This window comes from Lissotriton helveticus, chromosome 9 (genome assembly GCF_964261635.1).
Source record: "Lissotriton helveticus chromosome 9, aLisHel1.1, whole genome shotgun sequence".
NCBI lineage: Eukaryota > Metazoa > Chordata > Amphibia > Caudata > Salamandridae > Lissotriton > Lissotriton helveticus.
This window is the reverse complement of record NC_136070.1, coordinates 484777155-484799183: the sequence shown is the minus strand read 5'-3', so window position 1 is coordinate 484799183 and position 22029 is coordinate 484777155. Positions and strand designations below refer to the sequence as shown.

The window sequence follows — 22029 nt, the reverse complement described above, 5'->3', positions numbered from 1 at the left end:
AACGGTAGTGGTGCCAAGACGGTTTCTGCCACACAGTCGATGCAACCACAGGGGATGCAGACTCACAGGAGCGGGGTTGTTTCCCACGTTGGTCACAGGTGCTGTGTAGTGCCCTCTTGTTGGTGTGAAGATTGAATGGTCCGGTGGCTGGAATGGCTACTAACAAACCTTGTCTGTGGCAAATAAAATGAGACACCTCATTGGTGAGAGCCAGCTACCACTCATGTAGTGCTCTTGCCACATCACTGTGGGTCACCAACTCGTCAGCCCCAGCGGCAAGCACTTTGTTGCTGCTTCAGACATGGCCTGCGATGTGCAGGGGACTGGTTCTACCAATCCAATGGAGTTCTTTATTCTTTATTAAAGGCATGCTGGCCTCCTAGGTTTCTGGAGTGCAGATTCAGCATGAGACGATTTTGGTGCAGGAGACGGAGACAACAGGCCGGCCAGCAGGGCTGGCACCAGATCAGTCACATGTCCTCTTCTCCTTGCGGCTCTTCGATGTTCTTATTCATTCGGCAAGATCTGCTCCTCTGGTGCCAGAGGCTCCCCCAAATATTGAATATAGGGGAATTAGGAGAGTGTAGGGTATTAGCTAATGGGCTTTTGACCCCTGGGGTCACTACGCCCCCTTTATGACCACTTTCTGTGGGAAGTGGGCATAACCCTGACCCAGAATTCCTAGGTATGCCATCACAAAGATGGCTACCTCTGAAAAATCGTGTCCAGCTCACAGTTAACCCACCTTAGGGGTGGTACAAACTTGGGTATGGCCGTCCTACCGACTAGCTAATTTTCCTGCCTGTCTAGGTGCTGAGGGGGCTCTGGATGGGTGGGTGGCTTTCTCTCCTGTGAAGAGAGCCATATTCGCATTCCAAAGAAAGCTGCTTTTTTTTAATCTCACCAGCCTAAGGAGGCTAATCAGAAGATCACCCTGTGGGTAGGGTGTGGCACCCTCCTCACGGACAGGCCTTTTACTGGGCCTCATGAGAGCAAAGGCTCTAACCCTAGGAGATAAGAACAGTGTCTCGGGTGGTCGGCTGGTAGAATTCAGTCAGCAGGCACACCAGAGGCTGGTAGGTTTTCATGTAGCACCTCTAAGGTGACCTCTGGGTGCATGTATTGGTAAATCCAATACTGTGTCAGTGTGGGGTCACTAATACGAGATGTTTGGTACCAAACATCCTATTTTCAGTGAAGCCGTCATGTAGCTGGGGAACCTGTTTTCACCAGTGTCCAGCACATGCTTTAAAATGGCTTCCCTGGTCACTTGCACTGGCAGTAATAGGACTGACCACCACAAAGGCATATAACTGCTCATGCAATTATGACTTTACATGTAATATTACGCACCATGCCTTATGGCTGTCAGGCCTGCTATAGGGGTGACATACAAATATTACATGCAGTGTTACGGCATGGCACACAGGGATGTGTAACATGTTGCTCTTACTTTTGTCTGCATCAAGACACTCAACTTGCATCTATACCAGGCATAATGTGGGTGTTACTACAACAAAACCCCAGTTTCCTACTAGAATGCACAATGTCAGCAGTTTTGCACATTGGAGTTTCCAAGGCGCCTCTCACTAAGAGAAGCATCTTCCCGAGAGTGGAACTCGGGACTCCTGTATGCTTTCCTGCCCTGAGTTCTGAAGAAGATCAGGAACGACCAGGCCTAAGTCATCCAAGTGGCCCTGGATTGGGCACTGACATTATGGTATCCTAAACTCCTGGGCTTGAGCATCTGCCCTCCGATCAGGCTGCCTCTGGAAGGACCTCTTGTTGCAACAACAGAGCAGGTTTTTGCACCCGGGCCTTCTCAATCCTCACCTTCATGCAAGGAAATTGAGCGGTGAACTGAACACTTTCGTCCAGCCTCCGGATGTGGTTGATATCTTCTTGGCAGCCAGGCGTCCCTCAACAAAATCTGTATGCACCAGTTGTTGGGAAAGATTTGCGGTTTAGTGCAGCACACCCCAGAGGTCCAGTTAGCTGATGTTATGTTGTTTGTCTTGTCTCTTGCTCAGCAAGACTTTGCTTTGGACACAGTTAAGAGGTACCTTTCGGCCTTTTTTACAGTTGTCAGACCAGTCCTCATAATTTAAGTCACCAGTTGTGCACCATTTTTTGAAAGGTCTCCAACACTTGTTTCCTCCCTCTCCCTTTGTCATGCCTCAGTGTGACGTTGAGTTGTTCCTCACATATTAGATTTTATACAGAGGTACTGCTCAAAAGTTTCCGGATTCAATCTGACTCCTGGGGGAAATATTCAAAAGGTGAGTAATCTGCAGTTAGGTAGAGCCTCTACCTGAAAGAGCGTTACTGAAGGTACATAACTTGTTCTTTATAAAAGAACATAGCAAACAAAGGTGTAACTTAACAGTACTGCTTTTGCATCCCTAAATGATTGAACATTACAGGTACTCCAAATGGTACACATGGATTACTTTGATTAAAGTAATTCAAGCCTCTGTTGCCATTGTTTTGTATACTACCTCCTAGTTAATAGTTTACTTTAGGAACATCACTTCTGCTTTTTAAAGTCCATTACTGCAAAAAAAAAAAAAAATCCTAAGTGTAGCTCATCCAAGGTATTGCGTCAGTTCTGCGAATGAGGGTGGTCCTACCTGTTGACTTTATCTTCCTTCAGCTAAATGCAAAAAAGAAACTTCAATTGCTTTTGAAAATGCAATAGTTTCCAATGCCAGAGGAGTGATGCTCCATATACGGCAAATCCATGACTATTTCTCGGCCTAATGAGCTATTAGCTAAAATAGTTCTCTCCACCTCATTGTCACCTGCCGAAATTGCACTACTAAAATAGATCATCATGAGACAGCGGCATAAAATTATCTAGTTCACTAGGATCTTGTGAAACTGTAGCACTCACTAGAAAATCAGAAGTGGCATAGATGCAAAAAACCAGCTACATACTAAAAATGTGCAAGCAGCCTCATTCTTATAGGATCATTGATCCAGCAAGGAAGTTAAATGGTCCTATATGAGAAGTATTGGAGTCTCTTCCTGTACAGAACCTATTGTGTAAAAGGCCATGATTACTTCATCACACACATCACAGAATGTTAGCCCGTCAATTCCAGCAGCTACTGGGGACTTACCTATCAGTACTGAGGAACTGTCCCAGATCGTCAGAATTCGCTGACTAACAGCATACTATTTCCTTCGTGATATAAAATCATCAATGCATCCCACGAATATGGGATTTTCCCTAGCACTCTGAAATGCAGGCATATCGCCCACTGTTAAAAGGCAATCTTAACTCAGAGGTCTTGTTGAACTACCGTCCCACATCCAACCTCCTATGGTTAAGGAAGACAATGAAAATATATGCATGCACACTGATGACTGATTACATCAATGTGTGCAATCTCCGCGCTTTTCACCAGTTTTGTTTTCAAATGGGATAAGGAAATGAAACTGTTGCACTACAAATTCTTTATGAGGTTCATCAAATGCTAGATGAGAGTGACTCCTTAATACTTCTAGATCTCACAGCAGCATTTGACACAATTGATCCTAGTAGTCTCTGTCCCTTACTCGTATGACGGTTCGGGTTTCAGGATCCAGTTCTAAGCTGATTTCCTCTTTTTTTCATCGAGCTGGTCAGTCACAAATCTGAAGAGTGAAATTATTATCACTGGTGTTGTCACAGGACTACAGGACTGCACCTGTGTCCCAATTCTTTTCAACTTGGATCAGGCACCATCTTAAATGTTTGCGAGAGAATGGGAGTCAAAATCCCCCAGTCTGCCAACCACACACAAATACCACTTCTCTTTTTGATATCTACATCCTCCAATCCATGCCATTAAATGTACAATAATGAATGTCTGAGAGTCTCCTAACATTAAATGTTTGAAGAACTGAATTTAAATATTTTTTCACCAAAGTACAGAAAAGCTTCAACTTAGAATTGCTTAAACAACTGATTATTGCTAAACGCTCGCAAAATGTTCTCTCCCATGGTAACCTCACTCAGAATTTTTCTTGAGACCTTACTACCTATGATCACTCACATACACAAAATAGAAATGGTAGAAAAGTTTCAGCTATGGGCTCTGAAAAAATCTAAGCTTTTCCTACTCCAGATCTACAAAATATGCCGCCCATGCTTTAATCTTGTCTTGATTGGACGCTGGCAGTGCTGGTCTAGCTAGCCTAGCACAAAACACCCTCTACCCCATCAAAGTAGTTCTCCACTCCCATTCTAGACTTCATTCTTCCTCCAAGAAATGTGATCACATCACCCTGATTCTCATTGGCATATGCTGGTTATGTGTTGAGGCAGGAATATAGCTTACATTAGGCTGTCTAAATACAAAGTAGTTTGTTTTAACTCACCACCCTACATCTGCAACCTACTCAAATTATCAGGAGGGCTGAGAGGGCTCTGAAGTAAAGACACCTTTCTGCTTTAAAGCTCATGCTTCAGAACAATACATGCCCAACATCAATCTTTCTCTGCAGCAGAAACTCTTCTATGGAAATCTCCTCTAGCAGATACCAGAACCAAATCCATTTACCTGTAATTCCGGCGTTACTGAAAGACTCACTGATTCAGACTTCATCTAACCAACCATCCCTAAATTGCTCCCTAACTATTCCCTTCCATCCGATACCACTTATACCCCTCTGAGATTTCAGTTCTGAACCTATTCCATTTCTCTTGCAATCAGTCATGGTCACCTAAGACGTTCTTCTACTGCTGTCTGATCTATTTTTTAGACTGCCACAACGTTGATTAAACTCTTGACTATTTTGGATCTTTTGTTAGATACCTGAAGTCATTCTTTAGTGATGTGCTTTCAGTGTAATTTTTGATGCTACTATTTATTATAAATTAGTTTCTTCTGCTTTCAATCAAGGCCCTTAACTTAGCCCGGGTGCCCTCTAATTCCTCACCTACTCTATGCTCATTACCTTAGCTATCACTGATAATTTTCACTTCTGATATGTTGCTAATTTGACTGTCCTTGTCATTTTGGATTCAATTGTAATGATTCTGTTACATTTGTTCAAACATTTGACTCGTTTCTAGATTGATGGGTTTTTCAATGAAATTGTTACTGCTCATTATAAAGCACCTACATATTTCACAGTAAATGAGTGAGCGCCATATAAAACTCTTGAAATAAATTAAGAAATACCGAAACAGCTTCATATGTAGATTGATTTGTATCTCTGAAGCTAAGTCTTCAATGAGGGTCTCCTCCCCTTCTCTCATCAGAAATAATTTGAACACGTTTAGCTGTTCTCTGTAAAATAGCAGTGTTTGACATCCTTGTCCTTGCGCTCACTGAGCAAATTGGTGTATGCAGGCTAGACGTCAGACCACTCGCTGAAATAGATCCAATATAAGGCCGAGCATTCAGATTTTCTCAGGGAGCATTAGAAGCTGTTCAAATTTGCAGATGTTTATGCATCTTTTTCTGGTCCCAATGGAAGGATTAAACATTGCATACAAGGTGGTGCAGTGAGAAGGGTTCTAGATCAGACGGGCAACTTCAACTGGTGTTGAACAAACTGCTCATGTGATAAAGTAATCTTCTCGGAAAACTTGAGGTTCACACAGGGGAGACGAGTTTGTTTCTAAATGAATGAAAGCAGTGAAACACTTGTGTATTGTTCAGAGAGTCTTTTTTGGCTAAGCCCATTTAGCCTTGGCAGCCGCGTAGTACATGGCCGCGGCCAATGCAGGTAAGAGCGGTGGGGCCGGGTGAGGGGGGATTTGGACGGACAATGACAGAGAAAATGAATTGTTTATTTAGTTTTCTCTCATCGTCCGTTGAAATCCCCCTCACCCGGCATCACCGCTCTTACCTGGGTGGCCGCGTCTGGTAATAGAATAAATTGTGATGCATAAAACATAATTTCACACATCGGAGGAATTAAAGCTTGGGTAATGTCTGTAAATGAGCAGAGAGGGTGAAACACTTAAGTATTGTTGAGAGAGACCTTTTTGGCTAAAAACAGTTAGACCTAGCAGCCATATAATACATTAAATTGTGAAGTAGAAAACATAATTTACTACACTGGAGGAATTAAAGCGTGTGTAATGCCTTTGAATGAGCAGAGAGGGAACGCATTTGAGAACACCCAAACAGTGTATTTGTATTTAAAGAGCAACCAGGACACAGTGGGTCTTTAATTCTGTCATGTAAAGTGGGTGCCACTTGAGTTGATGTCTGCACACTTTTATGGAACACCAGCGTGGCAAGACTCCAGGGTACTCTTACAATGATGAGATTCAGAAGTGATATCCTTGAGTTTTTTGTTACATGTGTTTATAACCAGTGAGTTCATTTGACTTGTCATGAGTGATGTAACATGTGAGGTCATACGCAGTCCATGGTAGAGCGCAAATTATAGTTAATTTGCGCAACTATAACTAGAAAATTTTAGCGGTTTTGAATTTTTATTTAATTTCAACACTTAACTATAACTTCACTTTAACCTTTTTTTTTTCGGTGATTTTCTCAGGCTTTGTCAAATGTAAGCTAAAATCTTATTATCATACCTAACTATAACATCACTTTAACGTTTTTTTGTGAATTTCTGGGTGGGGATTACCATATTCAAATTTGAGCATATGCCCCACCCACTCGGACAACCTGCGTCCAGCGTCTCGTCCCCACTTGTTGCCGCCTTTGACCAATGCGCCGATGGAGGTTGGGTACAGGACATGGCTGGAGACCAGGCCTTGCACCCCACACCCAGGTGTCCAACCAGCCCCTCTGGCTGAAGGGCCGAGACTGTGGCCCCCCTACACCAAAGGGCAACAGATTAACTTTGGTGACAGATGTAATTAGTCCCTGTAATGTACCGATGTCTTATGGAAAATAGGACTGGGCATTAGTCTATAATGAGGCTAAATTCAGGAGGTTACCCCCTTTTTCTCGAACTAGAGCTTTTGACATTTTAAGCCAGTTTGACCTTCCTGTAAGTAAGATACAATGTGCAAGGCTTCTGCAGTTTCTGACCCTGTATGTCGACACTGGTCTTTTCTACTTGTACTGCCAGTTTGTTTGCTTTGCAGTGTTCCTCTAGGGCGGTCAGTGTCTGTTGAAGGCCAATCAGTCTTTTGTTCAGGACGTCTGTATTGTCTGCAGATTTGATTAGTCAATTATATCAGCACCTGTAATTCTTTGGACTGCACGAATATCTCTTTTCACTTTTAAAGGTATTAAACATCTAAAGTTGTTTGGGGTTCCTGGAGGCTATTTTTGTTTGTTCTCTACAGCATATTCTGTTGCATGCTTCCAGTTTCACAAACCGGGTCCCATATCCATGTTACTAATCCTTACAATAACAGAGGCTTTAGGATATTCTAAGGAGAGCATGAATAAATTGATGTCGTATCTAGCCAGTGTTCTCATACTAAGGCCATTGGTGATACTACTAAAGCTGTATTGGTGGTAGCAGAAACCCTTTAGCTGGATAATTTTACTCATTTACTAGGGCTGGATTGGGTGCACACATGGACCTTCTAAAGTTACACATTATCTCGTTGCATGATTACAGAGTGTTAATACCCCAAATGAATTAGTGATAATTGTTATGGGCTCTAAGTGGCATTGTGGTGATTTTATCCAAACATGTAGGCTAAACCTGGGAGTCGTTCTCACACTGCAGCTGCAAGCCCTCCGGTTCTGCGGCTCAGGGCTCGTAGGCAATAAGTGTTTTAGGTACTTGCAGTCCTTTGCGTAATGTGAAAACCTCCTAGCACCTCCTGATTCTGTGTGCCGCGTGTTCCCTGGGTCTGGGCTCATTCTTCTGCTTCAGCAGTGCCTCGTAGGGCCGAGTGCTGGGAATCAGGAAGACTTACCCCAGTTGCCATCCTTTTCGTGGACTACAAACTCTAAGGCAGGTACTTCTCTTTTCTCCTCTCTGCTTTTCCATTCCAAGCCTGGATAAGGTTTGTAGATCAGTGATAAAGAAAGGTGTTATTTGAGGGCTGACGGCAGTTAAGGATATGGAATGAAAGGTGCTTACAGTAACATGCATGCACAGGCAACCATATTTAAATGCATTTTAGTTTAGGCATGCAGACGTATTCACTGCCATTTTAGAAGGGGTTTTGCCCAAAAATAATTGTTTACTTGCAATTTGCTAATGTGAAGACACCATGAACTGGTAGCAGTATTCAGGGAGCTTCAGGTTTCTTGCCAAATAAAATAAATAAATACAACATTAACAATATAGCAAACATTGAGCTCTGCCATAGAAGTGCACTGCTTTGTATGTGGATGCCAACATTGTGCTTTGGAAGACTGCCATCACACATGAGTGAGGCATTTAGATTTATTAGCAGTCTTGCTGGTGACATTAACACAGCACAGTGCCTGCTGAAAGAATCGTATCTCCAAATAGCTACGATGCCGGCTAGAAATAAGCACATGTAGAACTTTCACCAAAACTATTAGTGGGGCTAGAGTTACATGCTTTCTGCAGAGAACTCATCTTAACCCTGTTTACACCTACAAAGTACCAAGCAGGGCTGAGGCCTGAATCTATGACAGGTTGCTTGATTAAAAGATCTGGTTAGCACATCACTAAATTGTTACTGCATGAGTATTGTGCACTCCCGATAAGGTAAGCATGGTTAGAACTGAACTCCAATGTAAAGTCTAAGCTCACACAAAGCAGAACAGTAAGTCATTGGAGAACTTCCATGCATAAATCTTTGTTCACGTTTCGGTTGGAATTACAAGTCTTGGCGGTATTTAACGCATCCGATAATTATCGGATGCATTAAACTACTCAACCTTTGTTAAATTTTGGCAAGTCTTACCTGCCGAAACTTGACGGGGGAAATATATGGAACATGTGGGCGATAAACACCAAAATCTGCATGTTATTCTCTATGTACTTGTAAAAGGTGTTATTTATCACACCCAATAAATAATGTACACCGTGGTATCAGGTTCGATAAATAACGCCTTCGCTTGTAATCAGGCCCCTAGATCCTGATTACAAGTAAAGGCGCCATTTATCACACTGGTAAATAACTATACGCTAGGTTTTGTTATTTATTGGGTTGATAAATAGCACCTATTATGAGTTACTGGAGAATAACATGCAGATTTCGGTGTTTAACACACAAAAAAATCTGCATGGTATGATAAATACCTTACACATTTCCCCAGTTAAAGTTCGGCAGGTTTGACCTATCTAACTTTAACGCAGCTTGAGGTATTTAAAGCATCCATTAATTATCGGCTTTGTTAAATATCTTTTAATTCCAACTGGTACTTAAACAGTAGTTTACGCATGGGTTGGAATATAACGAGCAACTCGTAATCAGGCCCGGAAACTGCACACCATAGTTGTTTTGAGTCAGAGCAGCCCCATCACAGTTTGTGAGAAGGGAACGAATCTTGGGAGAGGTCATAAAAGCGACTCAATTTGAACAGCCCTCCTGCTCATACTCCTAGGTGAAAGTGATCCTCTTTCAACTTTACTTCTGCTAGATCCATTCAGAGTTTACCCTTACTGGGTAGCCTTTCCGGCTTCCCTTCAGTGAATGCAAGGTGTGATTATGGTGGTCAGTTTCTGTCTTAGTGAGCGTACAAATCTTCAGCCATATCTGCTGCACTCACTATTCTCCAATAGAATGAAGTTGTGCGTGCTACATTCGAAACTTCCAAAACCGTGTGTGGGCTTTTCATGCTCCTACTTAAGGGTTCCACCAGCTTGATGGGGGGTGGGCTGGAGAGAGAGCTGTCCCTACCTTTTCCATGCTCTTAATGCTGTTTCCGAGAGGAGCGGTCCGTGCAGGTAAGAGCGGGGGTCAGGGTGGGGTGGGTGGTGAGTCGACAGACAAAGAGGTAAAGTAAAATTTAAAAACAAAGAAAAGCACTTACCTTGCGCTCACCAACTCGGTGATGCAGCGAACGCAAGGTAAGTGGTTTTCTTTTTTATTTAACTTTACCTCTTCTGTCAACTCCCCCCACCCCACCTCCATAATGCCTCCTCTCTTACCTGCACGGGCCGCTTCTGGTTTCTGATGAATATGTGAAACTGTGGTTCATACCTGATAGTTTTAATCAACCAATGTCACACTATCACACTGATGCATAAACGTGAATCAGTGTGTGAATGGCACACCAGCTAATGGTTGAAGAGGGCTGTCAGTTTTCCGCTTTCACTTTGTAGATCGTAGAAGCTCAGCCTAAAAAGAAATGTCAATTTATTCCTAGCTACCTAAGTATTGCAAGTCATCTACGCCATTGATTATTTACATAATAACAATAGAATACTGTCTGGTGCAAATGCAGGATTCCAACAGGATGTTGGGTCAATAAAACATGGAGTAACTGCCCATCCTAACTAGTAATACAATCAAATATAGTAACATATTAGTATAGCTAACCGCATTTCATCTGCGCTAATCCTATGCTTAAAGACTTTGATAGAAAAGCAGACATTTGAGGTGAGCAGATCTAGAGTGTCGGTGGTGTTGATAGTGCTCTATACAGGAGCTGCTTTCCACCTAAACTGAGAACTACCCAGAGTTCTCTGCTTCATTTTTGCATAATTTATTTGTCACTCTATGCCTGAAAAGGTATTTTATATATATATATATATATATATATATATATATATATATATATATATATATATATATATATATATATATATATATATACATATATATATATATATATATATATATATATATTACCTACTGGCGGTCGACAGTAGGTAGTTATAGTTAGGATCGTTTTCCATAGGAAATCCGCAACATTCTATTGGGAATAACTTTGGCGCGGAATGAGGGATCTGCCTGTAATTTTCCTTAACCTTGCCTCGCTGCGCTCCGCTCCTTCCCTGAAAGTTTCGGGGGGATCCGTCAAGCGGGGGCCGAGATAAAAGGGGGGTCCCAAAACGTGTTTTCCCCATGTTAATTTCCATACGGCTGAATGGATTTCCACCAAACTTGGCAAAATTGTAGGGACTGGTACCCCGATGTGCCTTTGCTATGTCTCAAGATATATGCTCCAGTGGTTTTTACGAAAATTAACTTTGAAAAAATATATATTGGGCTACATTGGGCTGTATATATGTTAGAGCCCAAATGTAGCCCAATGTAGCCCAATGTAGCCCAAAGATGGCCACCAGAGACAAAAAAAAACAAATGTAGCCCAAATATCAGCCAGATGTAGCCCAACTATAGCCCAATGACAGAATGTCCCAGAGTGTTCTAAAGAACAACTAGAGCGCTAACAGTCTTACTTATGACAAAAGTATGGCACACTTGAAGTCATCTTGATTGGAATAAAGTGTTAACACTTAAAACATTTAATTTGCAGAGGAACAAAATGAGGGGGTTCATTTTGCCATAGAAATTATGATTAGTGCTGAAGAAAGAAAAATTAGGGCACATTTTGAGTGACTTCTCAAATCCTCTTATATTTCATTAAAAAAATTCTGATATGCAGTCTCCCAAGATGGCCACCAGAGACAAAAGAGCCCAAATGTAGCCCAAATATCAGCCAGATGTAGCCCAACTATAGCCCAATGACAGAATGTCCCAGAGTGTTCTAAAGAACAACTAGAACGCTAACAGTCTTACTTATGACAAAAGTATGGCACACCTGAAGTCATCTTGATTGGAATAAAGTGGTAACACTTAATACATTTAATTTGAAAAGGAACAAAATGAGGGGTTTCATTTTGCCATAGAAATTTTATATATATATATATATATATATTCACTGAAAAAACCATAGGTTACACACCAGTTATAGTTAGGAATTGGCATTTAAAAAACCTTTGAAATTCACTGAAAAAACCATAGGTTTCACACCAGTTATAGTTAGCTGGAAATGTTACTCGCATAAAACCATTGAAAATTCCCACGTTATAGTTAGTTGGACTCACTATAACTTGCACGCCTGCAATGCACGTCACATATTACATCACTCATGCATATATTTAAATATTTAAACATTACTCGCTAATATATGTATTCACTAAGATACACTTAATAAGCCAGTTAACCAATCAATTTTTTTTGAAAAAACACTGAAAAAACCATAGGTTTCAGGCCTTATATAGTTAGGAATTAGCATTTAAAAAACCTTTGAAATTCACTGAAAAAACCATAGGTTTCAGGCCTTATATAGTTAGGAATTAGCATTTAAAAAACCTTTGAAATTCACTGAAAAAACCATAGGTTTCAGGCCTTATATAGTTAGGATTTAGCATTTAAAAAAACCTTTGAAATTCACTGAAAAAACCATAGGTTTCAGGAGTTATATAGTTAGGAATTCGTTTTTAAAAAACCTTTGAAATTCACTCAAAAAACTATAAGTTTTAGTGGTGTTATAGTTAGCTGGACATTTTACTCATACAAAACCAATGAAATTGCTCCTATATAGTTAGTTGTACTAACTATATTTCGCGCACCCGCAATCCACTGCTGATGATGTCACATATTAGATCATTCATGACATGGTCAGTGACATCACTCATGACATCTCAAATGACATCACTGATGACATCACTGATGACATCATCCACATGACAATCACATACACCTTTTCATACACTATTACAATTTTTCATCACTGTTTGTAAAATACAGAGTATCATATTTAAATCCATTGTCACAGCAATACAAGTATCTAAAAATCCACTCAGTGATTCATAGATGTATACACACATCTAATCACTTACCTATGGATTCACTCATACATGCTGTCAATGAACAATAGAACACTATCAAAAATTCTTATACATCTATATCGACATTAAACAACAGCACGCATCCTATTCACATATGAAGTCATCCTACTCACTTATGCAAACAATGGATCATACTTACATATTTACTTAGCAAAACACTTATACAAACACCACTTCTTCTATTCATTTAGATAGTAAGTCATACTTAGTGAATTATAAAATCATTATTATAAGTATACAGTTATCCATACAGTCACTCACACAATCATTGTGTCTTATGTATACTTATTTATATACAACAACTGAGACATACACTGCCTTTTATTTTTCTAGTTTGTTGGACCTGTACCTTTGGGAAATATATTTGCTCATCACCACACCCATAAAGAGATTCCCTCAACCAAACTGTTAGAGCATGTAGTTTTAACTTCATATATCTACTGAATCAACTATTCACACATCTTTGGAAAGTCACACACACCCCACCGAACCACACACACTTTCACACTCCCATACAAATACTCAGTTAACTAATCAATAACTAATATAGACTTTCACATAGCTAGTAACCAACTGTAGAATCAGTTTACACAACAACTGACAAAGTGATACAGATATTCACACAGTTTAGTCACTAGCCTTTATATTTAGTGAGACATTATACATTGGTCAAGTATACAGTCAATTACACTGCTACTAAATCCTCCATCCAAATATTTATTTATATATATCCACTCATTCTTCAATGTAAATTGCTATATATATAATGCATATTTAAATAACGAAGCAAACCACATTCACTGGATGATGTCATCAGTGATGTCATCAGTGATGTCATTTGAGATGTCATGAGTGATGTCACTGACCATGTCATGAGTGATGTAATATGTGACGTCATCAGCAGTGCATTGCACGCGCAAGTTATAGTGTGTCCAACTAACTATAATGTGGGAATTTCAATGGTTTTATGTGAGTAAAATTTCAACCTAACTATATATAACTGGTGTGAAACCTATGGTTTTTTCAGTGAATATATATATATATATATATATATATATATATATATATATATATATACTTGACAAAGCTGGAGTAACGCAAAGCAGCATAAGTCACTTCCTTGCGTTAGTCTGCACCAGGGAGGCGTCTCATGGGTGGAGAGTGGGTGTTCTGACACAGTCACCCATTGATTTTGTTGCATTCCCAGATTTACCATGGGTGGTAGACCCAGGGGAGGCAGAATGAAGAGAAATATATTAATTTCTCCCCGTTTTTTGTTCTTTCTACTTGTGCTGCATTCCACAGCACACATAGAAAAAGAAAACACCTCAGAGGAATGTTTTTGTGCAGGAAGGTGTCCTTTTCTGCACAAAATCAATACTGCCTACATTGCAGGCACCCTTGCATCACGTCCTACAAAGCAGGCACCGTTGCACCAAGGTGCAAGGGTGCCTGCGTTGGAGCTAGTCATTACATTGTACACCTGTGCAAAGAGAGGACAGGAAAACTCCATATAATGTGAAATATGGTACATTCCTGCCCTCTTCCTTTCGTGCAGCTCAACAAATTGCCCTGGTGCTTTGCATGAACTATTGGTAAATCAGGCCCCTAGTGTCTACAAATGAGTGCACCTTAAAGATAAATTCTGCCACTTTGTGCTGAAATGCTCAATTCATGTTGACTGACTCAAGAGATTCAGGACATTAGTCCAGATAGTGTCAGAATGCATTGGCGTGTGAGCAAAATGACTAGCTTTTCCCGCAAAGAGTTGAAAACACCTTTACAAATAAATCCTCCTTTCAGTGAACGTGTCTGCAGATATATATGAAGAGAGTGAATAAGAAAAAAACATTGTAGTGCCAAACAATATGCTAAAGAGATTTACATTGCTAGACAAAAGCAATTCAGCTTGTTTGTGTCAAGTCAATATCTACAAACTATATTTTCATCAGTTTTTCGTTTTGTTGTAATTCTGTTTACAAACAATAATGCCAATCCTTTTTTTTTCAGAACCTCAGACCAGTCAGATGTGGCAGAGGAGGGCTCCAGACCCCGGTCCTTGTTTTACCGTGTGATGAGAGCGGCTCTACCACTCCAGTTTCTTTTGCTCCTGCTCCTGCTTCTGGCATGCCTGATCCCATTCTCAGAAGAAGACTACAGCTGTGCAAATTCAAACAATTTCAAAAGATCCTTCTACCCCATGCTCCGATACACCAATGGACCACCACCAACATAGGATTTATTGGGCAACCATAGGGATCCCAGTACTGATTTCTAAAATCAAAAATAAATGCATCAGAATTGTTATGAAAACATCAACCACCTAATGTTCTTGAATGCTAGAATGTAGGCCTATAATTTCAAGAGGGGTTTGTTGTTTTACATTGCAGACAACTCAGAAACATGTGAAGTGAGACTGAGGATAGACTTGTACATGTGAGCACAGACATATAATTATACACCTGCAGGACAATTGTTACATTTTTGACTGGGAAATCCATTTTCCATTATGCAATACGATTTCGGTAAAGAGTTTAGAAGTTTCTGAAAAGAACTGGCATGACTATCAAAAACACTGTTGTTTAATTGTCTGCCTGAAAGCAAGCCGTCTTTCTCTGAACTCCTGTGTATCTTGCAGCAATGACCACAGACATGTTTACAGAAATTGCTGTATTCAAAACACTACTGCACTTGTCTTTTGGGAATGTTGACGTTTTATTTGCTGAAAGATAAAGCTTTAAGGGAAGATGCATTGCATGCACATAAGTACTTTTTCATATCAATGGTGATGGCTTCCAATCATGTGTACCTTTGTACTACGGAATGCAGTTGACAGAGAAAGTAAAGAGTATAATTGTGTTGTTCTCATCTTTCTCTTCTTTTAAAGATCTTATTTTTTTGTATTGAAATTGTAATTTTGTGTGTTTTAAAGGTTGACTTTATATATCTATGTGAAATATGGCATATATATATCTATACATATTAATATATGTACTTGTAAATTGCAACTGCTTTTCTATGAAATATTTTAGGGCAGTCTTAAATGTTGTACAGTATTCTGAAAGAAAATTTCAGGCAATTTTATATGGTACCTTTTTTAAATCTTTTACATTAAATGTGTGATCCTATATTTTCATCCTGTAGATAAGTGAAGAAATCCACTGTTCGAAATCAGCTAATTATTTCTGTAGCTGTATGATTCATTTCTCTCGTCTTCCCATCAAGTTCTGCAGGCATTGAAAAATTGATTCATCAGCACTCATAAACTGCCATATTTCATTAAGTCCGTTAAGTGGTTAAACATTTCTGTGCTTATGAATCATATGTTTCTCACTTGAAAATGTTTGCCTGTTACATTCGCCAGAACGCAAATTAATTTATTTTTTCATGCATAGCCATTTTGTGCTCCAAAAAGTTCACACTTGTGCTAATTCTACCCATCACCATCACAAAGCTCCAAAACTGAGCTTTAGTAAAATTGCTGTATAATCCACAAAAAACCTGTTGAAGTTAACATTAGCTCATGGAGCTATAGAGAGAACATTGTTCACAGCAAAGTGAAGGCATTATTTTTCATTCAAATCAGTCTCTTTGTTCCAAAATTTCACCAGGTACATAAAATAAAAACCAGCATCATAATGTTTTCAAATGGGATGGCGATTCATTAAAGCGGCAGACAGGTTGATCCTTTACTGTTTGGTGTACTGTTTCGAACTATGGATTTCTTTATTTTATCGAAACGAATACTTGCATGGAATGTATTTTAAAGTTTTTATTCAGGACCGAATGCATCTGCAAATAATTTGAACATTGTATTTTTAAATCTGGAATCCGTGGAATCCTGTTTGTATAGAATGGCAAAATAAATGATTCTAAGATTGTCAATAATATTGTTATTGTAGATGTGGCTGTAAACCTGAACGTGTATTTCATTTCCGACAATGTTTAAAACATGATCAGTCCAGTACTTTTTCAATAAACCGGGATGGCAATAACAGCTGAGTCCAAGTATTACATTTTAGCACATATCTCTGTACCACTGTGAATTTCTTTCGATGCTGCCACTGAAAAATTGTATGTCAAAGAACTTAAACATTCTACAAATGTGGAGCCGTGAAGTTCGATAAACCAAGCTTTATTACCTCAGGAGAGACAGGGAAATGGATCATATTATTTCTTATAATGTAACTTGGCAGCTCCTAAATTTGAAGATTCATGACCCATGGGGTTATGTAGAGTTTGGTGAATTTGTGACATTTTCCAAAAAGCAACAGAATCCTATGCCTCGACAGAATTTCTGGAGTCCCAAGTACGAGAAGTGACCAAGCGTCGGAGTGTGTTAGGTTGCACCGTTTGCATAGATTTTTATGGCCGGGTGTTTGTCCCACGCTGGAAAATCAGCACAAACAGCACCATGCGCAGCGCAAGAGGGTGCTTCTTTTTTCTGCCACTTGAGTAGATTTTCTAGCTTCCTAAACCCAAACAAATGGTTTTTCAACACGAGTGGTCGAGACCATCCGTAACCGCCAACATTGAGAAATCTTGCTGGGAGGTGGTCTAGCGTTGGATTTTCTTTGCTAGCACTCGTCAATTTAACGCTGGCGAGCGAGGAAGCAGAGTTTTTTGGAACTCTGCATGCTTCGCTGAGTGCAGGCAACTCCGCAATCGGAATGGAGGTCACCTCCCAAGCCTACAGGATACCTCTTCACCAACGAACTAGGGGGTTGGTGAAGTGTCAGGTTTCTGCCAGCTGATCCTCAGCTGGCTGCTCCCGCAGAAATCATTCACCAGTGGCAGGTCCACCACTTCTGCCATACATTTTTTCTGCCAGGGAATGCCTGGCAGTCCCAAAAACGAAACAATAAAAAAGGATCCACCCCACATGCTGAGATAAACTCCCATCACTTTTAGGGCTAGTTTTTGTTTTGTATTTCAGGTTTGCCTAAAAGGGCTTGTGCCACAGTAAAGGAAGCAATTTTGTCAAAATTATCCCTCACCGTGGTGGGAATCTCTCAGTGTGGCAGGCAGCCTTCTGTCATGAGGGTGGTGATGATGGTCTTCATCCTCCTGCCAGACTGCTCTCTGATTGTACATAACCACCTCTACGAGAGTTTCAGAGAAAAAAAATCTTTACATCAGTGAAACTGTGAACACCATTGTAAAACCTGCCTGAACAATATTGCAGCCTACAATAAGTGTTTGCACTCACACAGCATTAAAGAGCTTCCTCCCAATTCCTCCCATGGTTGCATTACGGATCCCCTGTGTTTTTTGTGATAGATTTGAACAATCTTAACATTGTCAAAAATATGTGAAAAACTGATTTTTTCTGCTAAAATTTAGGTTTGCAAGGGATTCTGGGTAAGGAAACGTAGGGGGATCCACGCAAGCCATACCTCCTTGGAAGCCCCGGGTGTCTAGTTTTCAAAAATGTGTGGGCTTGGTAGGTTTCCCTAGATAGCCACAAGAGGGCTGACCCGCCAGGTGACCCCCCCCTTGCAAAACGAGGTGGTTTTAAAATAGGCAATTTTGATGTCACCTCACTGCTTTTTTGGCCCTTGCCTGTCGCGGGTACTTAGGCCTCCCACACAAGTGAGGCACCATTTTTATCGGGAGACCTGAGGGAATGCTTGGTGGTAGGAAATTTGTGTGAGCCCGGTGATACCACACTTTCCCACACAAAAATGTGTGAAAAAACTGATTTTTTCAGCTAAAATTGAGGTTTGCAAGGGATTCTGGGTAAGGAAACTTCGGGGGATCTACGCAAGCTATACCTCCTTGGAAGCCCCCAGGTGTCTAGTTTTCAGAAATGTGTGGGCTTGGTAGGTTTCCCTAGATGGCCACCGAGCACGGGGCCAAAAACTCAGGTGACCCCCCCTTGCAAAACCAGGTGGTTTTGAGATAGGCAATTTTGATGTCGCCTCACTGCGTTTTGGGCCCTTGCCTGTTGCGGGTACTTAGGCCTTCCACACAAGTAAGGCTCCATTTTTATTTGGAGACCTGGGGGAACGCTGGGTGGTTGGAAATTTGTGCGAGCCCGTTGATACCACACTTTCCCACACAAAAATGTGTGAAAAAACAGATTTTTCAGCTAAAATTGAGGGTTGCAAGGGATTCTGGATAAAGAAACATTGAGGGATCCACGCAAGCCCTACCTCCTTGGAAGCCCCTGGGTGTCTAGTTTTCAGAAATGTATGGGCTTGGTAGGTTTCCCTAGATGGCCGCCGAGCACAGGACCAAAAACCCAGGTGACCTCCCTTGCAAAACTTATTTCTGCAACGTGAGATTTTTGGCACAATATTGCAAGGAAAATGTGACAGACATATTTTAAGTTTGCAGGACATTGTGTAATATCTACATTTGGTTGGTTATTCTTAGATGGAATGTACACCTTGACAGAGAAACTCAAAAGACCAAGATCCCAGCACAGCCATCTATTCCTCAAACACACACACATACTGGTTGGATTTGGCACGAGGGCGAGTGATGGGTCAGTACATAAAATTTTTATTAACAAGAGATTTCACAAAAATGAAATGCACTGTCAATAATTAATAAAACATTTATTTAAGGTATCACCTAAAGGTGAAGTAACATTTATTTGCCACGATGCAAGCGGTTACTCCACCAGCCCCATTTTTACAAGGACCTTGAGAACCCCTTTAAGATGGTGTGTTTGGTTTAGATCATTCAATGAGTATCTGGGGGCCAGTGATAGTAAGACATTCAAACCTGACAGGAAATGCAATTCATTGTATTACTATTTAGGCATTTAAGATCAAAATGTGTTTGATCACTTATCAGATAATGTTAGTTCTGATGATGAAAAATATGATGAGTTTGAATAGCTGTTAAACAATTGGAAAATCATTTTGTAGGATAAATCAATTCAGTAGTAATCCTTCACAAGTTCTTCACTTGAGTTCAGTCTCCCAATGAATCTATTGACTTCTACTTCAGAGAGTTAAAGGTACTAGCTGCGTATTGCAAATTTGAGGGTTTGACCTCACAACTTATTAGAGATCAAATTGTTTCTAGATGTTACTGTAAAGAAATTCAACAAATGTTAATCAAAGGCGACCTGGACTGGCCTAGATACACGGCAATATGGCTGGCCCTGGCTGCGGGAATCGCAAAATGCAACATTGCTAGGGGGTTGGGGTCACCGGCGCCTCCGCAGCTGGAGGAATGGAAACGTGACCTTGACTGGTGCCAACAGGCCGAAGATACGGTGTATAAAAGATGGGGATGTACCGGATCCGGAAATTCCTAAATTTATGGAGGCCATTTTAATTCCCCTGTTGTTGGATTCTGGAGCAAAGATTATCATTATTTTCATTGATAAATACAAGGAATTCTGGACAGATAAAGGTTGTTATCCTCCTGATGTTATTACGACAGCATTTGAGAGTAGCAGCATTGATTTAGTTTTCAACTTTTGGGCAAATCTGTTGTTTAAAACTGATGAGAGGTAAAGTGTATGTGGCCCACAAAGGAATTAATGTACTGGGCTGGTGGTATCAAGCAGACTTAAACGTGTTAATCAGACCTGGACATAAACATCCAGTAACTCTGATCAATTCTGTTTTGCATGTTGACTGGAAAAAAAATTCAAAGAAATTTTTCAGGATAAAGTGGGAAAAATCCAAACGTTTGTGCATAAAATAAAAGGTAAGGAAGGTGTTACTCGGTAAAACACAAATTGTGAAACGTGCCTCATGGAGTAACGGGGGAAATTTCTACCACCCTAAAAAAGATGCAAAACTATGGAATAATAGAACCTATTGATGCCACTTTGTCGTTTTCTCTAATTGTTTTAGTAAAAAACTAATCGGGAGAGTTAAGGCTACAGATTGAATTGCGATCAGTTAATAATGCCATTTGGGCCGAAAATTTCCATTAACACTCATTGATGACCTCATCAATGCTGTAAATCAGACCAAGTGGTTCTTGCAATTAGAATTTCGAGTGGCATATCATTAAGTGGATTTGTATGAACAAAGTAGCCATTTAACGGCATTTGTAACACCTGATGGGACATTTCAATTTTGCCGCATACCATTTGACTGGCCTCGGCTGCTGTTGCTTTTGAAACGGTTATGTTTAGAATGTCTGAAATTATGTCCAATGTTGTAGTATGTCAGTACAATATTATATTTTTGGAGAAACTGAGGAAAAACAGAAATAGTGTGTAGAGAGAGTGTTGACAATCTTTGAACTGAATGGTGCCACTCTGTATGAAAACAAATGTATATTTGGAGTGAATGAAATAGAGTATTTAGTACATGTTTTGACATCGAACAGTGTCAAACCTAAGCCAAGCATCATTAATGGGATTCTAAAGGCTCCTCATCTTACTGACTGATTAAGATCTTTTCTAGGTCTTTGTGAATTTTATTACTCTAAGTTCATTAGAGATTTTGCTGGAATGACTGAATGTTTTAGGTTTCTTCTGAAAAAAACCTAAAAAAAACCTGTGTTGGAATTCACAAGAGAGACATCACCATGTACTCCCATGGGTTAACAATAATATCTACATTTGGTTGGTTATTCTTAGATGGAATGTACACCTTGACAGAGAAACTCAAAAGACCAAGATCCCAGCACAGCCATCTATTCCTCAAACACACACACATACTGGTTGGATTTGGCTCGAGGGCGAGTGATGGGTCAGTACATAACATTTTTATTAACAAGAGATTTCACAAAAATGAAATGCACTGTCAATAATTAATAAAACATTTATTTAAGGTATCACCTAAAGGTGAAGTAACATTTATTTGCCACGATGCAAGCGGTTACTCCACCAGCCCCATTTTTACAAGGACCTTGAGAACCACTTTAAGATGGTGTGTTTGGTTTAGATCATTCAATGAGTATCTGGGGGCCAGTGATAGTATGACATTCAAACCTGACAGGAAATGCAATTCATTGTATTACTATTTAGGCATTTAAGATCAAAATGTGTTTGATCACTTATCAGATAATGTTAGTTCTGATGATGAAAAATATGATGAGTTTGAATAGCTGTTAAACAATTGGAAATTCATTTTGTAGGATAAATCAATTCAGTAGTAATCCTTCACAAGTTCTTCACTTGAGTTCAGTCTCCCAATGAATCTATTGACTTCTACTTCAGAGAGTTAAAGGTACTAGCAGCGTATTGCAAATTTGAGGGTTTGACCTCACAACTTATTAGAGATCAAATTGTTTCTAGATGTTACTGTAAAGAAATTCAACAAATGTTAATCAAAGGCGACCTGGACTGGCCTAGATACACGGCAATATGGCTGGCCCTGGCTGCGGGAATCGCAA

At 40.1% G+C, this 22029-nt stretch overlaps 1 protein-coding gene across 1 annotated transcript in view; it reads left to right on the top strand.

Moving 5' to 3' along the window:
- Window positions 1–16709, top strand: part of SYNE2 (spectrin repeat containing nuclear envelope protein 2) — a 1843566-nt gene extending 1826857 nt beyond the window's left edge. Inside the window, exon 149 of the mRNA XM_078660317.1 lies at window positions 14725–16709. Within this exon, the coding sequence (XP_078516443.1) occupies window positions 14725–14950 (226 nt within the window). The 3' untranslated portion in view covers window positions 14951–16709. The remainder of the gene's footprint in view (window positions 1–14724) is intronic.
- Window positions 16710–22029: the final 5320 nt, after the last annotated feature.